This window comes from Rutidosis leptorrhynchoides, chromosome 7 (assembly GCF_046630445.1).
Source record: "Rutidosis leptorrhynchoides isolate AG116_Rl617_1_P2 chromosome 7, CSIRO_AGI_Rlap_v1, whole genome shotgun sequence".
Taxonomy (NCBI): Eukaryota; Viridiplantae; Streptophyta; class Magnoliopsida; order Asterales; family Asteraceae; genus Rutidosis; species Rutidosis leptorrhynchoides.
The window spans coordinates 233,793,701-233,799,482 of record NC_092339.1 but is presented as its reverse complement, the minus strand read 5'-3'; the positions used below and the strand labels follow the sequence as shown (position 1 = coordinate 233,799,482).

The window sequence follows — 5,782 nt, the reverse complement described above, 5'->3', positions numbered from 1 at the left end:
TTCACATTCGAGAATTTGAAAGATTTGATATGGGATTGAGTAAGAGAGGAGCATCTGGGATGTTGGCAAATCTAAAATTCGAGTTTGATTTAATTACTAGAATAAAAGAGGCTCAATTGGATGATGGGGATTTGTGGACAGTGTTTCAAAATTTGGAAGAGGGTAAAGTGAAAGAGTTCAGAGAAGATGATGATGGTGTTATTTAGTGTCAGAATCGATTGTGTATTCCTAATGATGATGCTATTCGTGAGGCTCTGTTGTCTGAGGCTCACAGCTCACCTTTTTCCGTACATCCTGGTTCGACCAAAATGTATCAGGATTTAAAGCAGCACTTTTGGGGGAGTGGCATGAAGAAAGACGTTGCTAGATATGTTGGGAAGTGCCTTACTTGTCAACAAGTAAAGATTGAGCACCAACGTGCTAGTGGTTTGTTGCAGCCGTTGGACATTCTCGTGTGGAAGTGGGATGATATCTCAATGGATTTCATCTGTGATTTACCAAAGACTGTGAAAAGACACGATGCTATTTGGGTGGTGATTGATAGATTTACCAAATCGGCTCATTTCTTGCCTATCCGCATGGATTATTCGGTAAGTAAGCTATCCGAGCTTTTTCAGCAGGAAATTGTGAGATTACACGGGGTTCCTTCATCCATCGTATCGGATCGTGATCCTCGGTTTACATCTAGATTTTGGAAGGGGTTACACAAAGCTTGAGGTACGCGATTGAAGCTTAGTACCGCTTTTCATCCACAAACCGATGGACAGTCAGAGCGTACGATACAAATATTAGAAGATATGCTTCGAGCGTATGCCTTATATTGGAAGGGAAATTGGGATGAGTACTTATGTTTAGTGGAATTTGTTTATAATAATAGTTGGCAGGCAAGTATCTGTATGGCACCATTTGAGATGCTTTATGGTCGAAAGTGTAGAGCGCCAGTTTGTTGGAATGAAACGGGAGAGAAATTGACTGAAGGACCTGAGTTGGTTAGAGTGACTAATGAAAAGGTCGCTATAGCTATGAATCGACTGAAGGAGGCCCAATTGAGACAGAAAGTGTATGCCGATAAACACCGACGTCCGTTAGAGTTTGTGGTGGGTGATAAGGTGTTTTTAAAGGTGTCACCTTGGAAGGGTATACGTCATTTTGGTTTAAAAGGAAAGCTCATTCCTCGATATATTGGACCGTTTGAGATATTGGATCGAGTTGGTGAAGTGTCTTATCGTTTAGCATTATCGCCATAGTTATCTCATGTTCATAACATATTTCACGTATCTCAGTTGTGGGGTTACCACTATCATCCATTGCACGTGGTGCAATATCCTTTTTCTGAAATTCGACCTGATCTTTCTTATGTTGAAGAACCCGATGCTATTATAGAACGCGAGGAGCGAGTAACTCGTAAAAGTTCCACCCCTTTCGTTAAAGTTCAATGGAAGAATCATTCTGCTAGCGAGGTCACTTGGGAACTTAAGGAAACCATGCAGGCCGAGCACCCTCATTTGTTTGCTAATTGGTGCGTTTCAATTCCATAACTTCTTTCAATTTTGAGGACGTAATTTTTTTTAAATAGGTGGAGATGTAATACCTGTAATTTTTGAAATAATTATAGTTAATAGATATAAATATAAATAGATATCATGGAGTAGAATGATAATAAAATATTATTATTTTGTGCTGATAAAAAAATAATAATAAAAAAATGAAAAGTAAAGTAAAGTAATATAATTGAAAATGGTTAGTGGAAGCTTTTAAATCCATAAATTTCAGCTGGACACAATAATTTTTAACTATCACTACCCTACTACTTAAATTTTAAGTATTAGTTAGTGGATGATGAATACATAACTATTGTACAATTCTTAAATATATAACAACTGAATAAATACGATCGAATTAATACTAATGGATTGTTAAAAGATTAGTAGTTTTGTTATTAATAAAAAATAAATAAATAAATCAATAACAATTTTAAATTATGTAGTGGTATGGAAAGTAATTAAACATGGTCTGATGGAGTTCCACTTTTGTTCAAAATTGATGGATTAGGATTATTTTAAAATATAGTTTTGGATATGCTTTGACAGCTAACATAAAGTTGAAATGGGGCTGTAGGATTTGTTGGATTCATATACCTTAATAATTTATTAAGTCTTACATCTATATATAAACTCAAACCTCTACACAAAAATCAAAATCCCACAGAAGACCACTCGAAGCCTCGTTTCATTTTCAAGTGAAGATATGATGATATATTTTTTGATAAGCAACTGTTCGTAGATTTAGATAATTTTGAGGTACGGATTCTTATTTGCAAAGTAATCAAATATCATTTTTAATTCCTCTAATTCTTTCAGCGTTATTTGATCACAATTTTTTTAGTTGTTAATTATATGTCTATAAACAGAGTTCATGAATTATAACCCCATAAAATTTTATGAATGATAGTTTTCATGTAACTAGGATATAAAATAATAACTTGATAAAATTAAAGCATACAAATTTTATGCTACTATCAATGCTTGTAAATATTAATATGAGTATACTTATAAAATTATGACAAATGGGCATTGAGGTCTAGCCACATAAGTGACAACAGTTGATGCAATTGAATTAAATTGCATATGGCCACTATTATAATTAACTTACTAAATCCGTATAACATGTAGGTTACTAAACAAATTTAAGTATAAAACGATAATACGAACTTAACTGGATGCATTTAGATAATATGGAAAATAAATAGAAACAAACATATAAGAATCATAAGGTAACACTAATTAAATAAAGGATATTATATACTCCCTATTTGAATGTGTTTTGTACTCATACGTGCGTATTCATTAGATTTGGCTCGGTGATCGTTTCTTTTGGTGGTATTTTGTTGTCCTTGGAATTTCGTCATTCCACATAAGGTACGTATGTTTTAGGTGGTTTTAGGATCGCTTCGGTAAATCTTTCCTCTCAAAACCTTGTTTCGAATTGTGTATAAAAATTATTGGTATGACATGCTTATTTGGAAATTCATTATATTTGTTAGTCTATATATTGTGTTGTGTTTTCCTCATTTTGGACGTACTAACAAGGTTGCTAATTATGTTTGTTAATTGAGGAAATTATAATACTTTGGCCTTTGAAAATTGTGTCAAAACCATGCCTCGAAACAGCCCCAGAAAAATGTCGAAAACATTCCGGTAAAGAACATGTGTGAGTGTGGCGAGTGGTACGGTGATTCGTATCGAGTGTCCCTCATTCCATGTGGCTTTACATGTCCTTTTAAGTCTCGTTTAAGTTATTAATTTGTTAAGGGCTAAAATATTATGTAACATGACTCGTGACAAAGGTTGGACCGAATGGTTGGGTTGACACTTGATTTTAAAAATTATACGACATACAATATTATAAACATTTTAAGTATTTGGTCAAGCATAAAATATTTAAGTCATATCATTAATTCCTTTTTAAATATCTTTTAAAGTCTATTAATCACTTTAAAAGGTATTTAAAAAATTATAATTTATAAATCAGTTAAAACATTTTCTTAAAATGTGCCTAAGAGTAACCTATTCATGGTGGTCTCATGAGAGCGTTTTTGTGACACCGGTAACGTGACATCGACCGTATTTGTTATATCTACGGCGTCTCCTTTTGATTGTCCTGTGGTGGTACGAGCTCATTGTTATTATATATTTGTAATAGGAGGCGTATGGATCGATCCTAGGATTTTTATTTTGACGGTGTATGTTCGTCGTAGTGTCATACGAAACGTCACCGATATGGATGATTAGTGGAGTAGCTACCCTATGATTTCATTTTGGATAATTTGATATATATATTTGTTTAACTCTTAGTACGTGACTTTGATATTTTGACATATTCGTTATTAAGGATCTATACATATTTGCACCTTGATTTTAAAATAAGTTAAATTGTAAATAAGTTGTTTTGAAATTTTTCATGCATGTCATACTGTACTCTGTTCTTTGTTATATGCGTTCACTGGGCTTTGGATCAGTCGTATTCTTTGTTTTCCTTCTTATACGACGGGTAATAAATGGGGCGTTGGGAATGAGGGAAGAGTGTAGAGTGGAGTGAACTTAGCACCTTGCCTTAGAGATTTCTATCAAGATTTAGTAGTTTATTTTGGTTTAGTAGTACTTTTGAATAAGTTTGTCAACTTTGGTGTTTTGACTATGGTTTGAATTCGAATAAGAATAATGCTCATTTACCTTTATTTATAAGTTTTGAAATTTGTAAGATTAGGGTCTTTACAATATATATTATTATTATAGAATCAACCTCAACCCTGTATAGGTAACTCAAACATTACTGCATATAGAGTGTCTATAGTTATTCCAAATAATATATATAGATGCGTCAATATGATATGTCAAAACCTTGTATACGTGTCCCGATATTTAAAGTGTGTAAAATAAATAACAGAAATTAAATGACAATAAATAAAATTGCGAGAATTTAAATTGCGATATATAAATTGCGATAATTAAATTACGATAAATAAATGTAATAAGGAATTAATCAGTTAGCTAGGAACAGTTAGCTAGGACTTTGTTAGCGTGGATTCTTAACAGAATTTCTCATAGTTAATTTGTTTGTTTCTAACAAATTTTATTTTGTCCAATGTTTTCTTCATTATGCCACTTGTTGGATTCTGATAAGTCAAAATCCAAATATGAAGTTGAATGAAAATGGTTATTCTGTGGTGAACGGATTCGTATAGCTGTGGTTGTAAGTAGGATAGTAAATGACTGTTGAATCAGATTCGAAGAATGTACAGTGTAACTTATTAATGCGAAATCTAAATACTCCTCGGGTATTACCTACCCGTTAAATTATTTTCACCATTAACAGTTTATACAATAAAAATTTTAATTACAATCTTTATGAAAACATATATACATATATATTTTCTTCAGACGTAATCATGGATTTAATGAGTCAATGTGATATTAAACTCATCAGATTTACGGCTAGAACTAGAGTACATAATCTCTAAAACATTAGAGATTACATAATCGCCATGAAGGACGAAGATAGTTTATGTAGAACGATTCGTAGAATGATGATTATGCTTGAGGTATAGATTGAGAAGTTGAGACGTGTGATGATGTTGTTGTTGTTGGTACTGGTTATGCTGTTGATGCTGCTGATGGTGGTACTATTGCTGTCGGTGCTACAAGTGTTGTTGGTGCTGAGGTTGGTGATGATTTTGGTGTAGTATGTATAGCTTGTAAATCACGCACCATTCTTGTCAGAGTTTCTATCCCACCCTCTATCATTTCTATCCATCCACTCATCTGATTCGATAAATCTTGATTATCAATTCGAAGTTCCCTAACTTCTTCTAATATTCCCCTTCGATTGGTATTCGGAAGTAGAGGTTGAATATTTTCTGAGATTGCAGTAATGCGACCTTCGAGGTGGAAAACTTTAGCAAGAAGGGTGAAAACAGTGTTGCGCATAGGTTCACCGGTGAGTACATTATTTTCTCCGATGTTAGGAGGTAAGTTTGGTTCGCGGTAGGGCTTGCCTTCTTCATTTCTCCATCGAGTGAGTAAGTCTCGGAGCCACCCCCATCTCCTCCAGAAAGAAAAATAGCTAAACGGTGGAGACACTTAGGGTTCATTGAATTCGGAGTCTCCTTCAATACGCATCTCGAAATTGCTTTCGGAACTAATGGAATCCAAGCCAGGTGTAGGATCCATCTCTTATGATTAGTTAGAGGATTTTCGATATGAAATAATTTTCGGTTATCGGA

General features: G+C 33.8%; 1 protein-coding gene across 1 annotated transcript; it reads left to right on the top strand.

Annotated features, from left to right (window-relative positions):
- Positions 1-308: 308 nt before the first annotated feature.
- On the top strand, positions 309-1,538 carry LOC139859909 (uncharacterized). The gene is made up of 3 exons (XM_071848683.1): positions 309-676; positions 878-1,208; positions 1,284-1,538. Exons 1-3 carry the CDS (start codon positions 309-311, stop codon positions 1,536-1,538), a joined length of 954 nt encoding a protein of 317 aa, XP_071704784.1.
- The last annotated feature ends 4,244 nt before the right edge of the window (positions 1,539-5,782 follow it).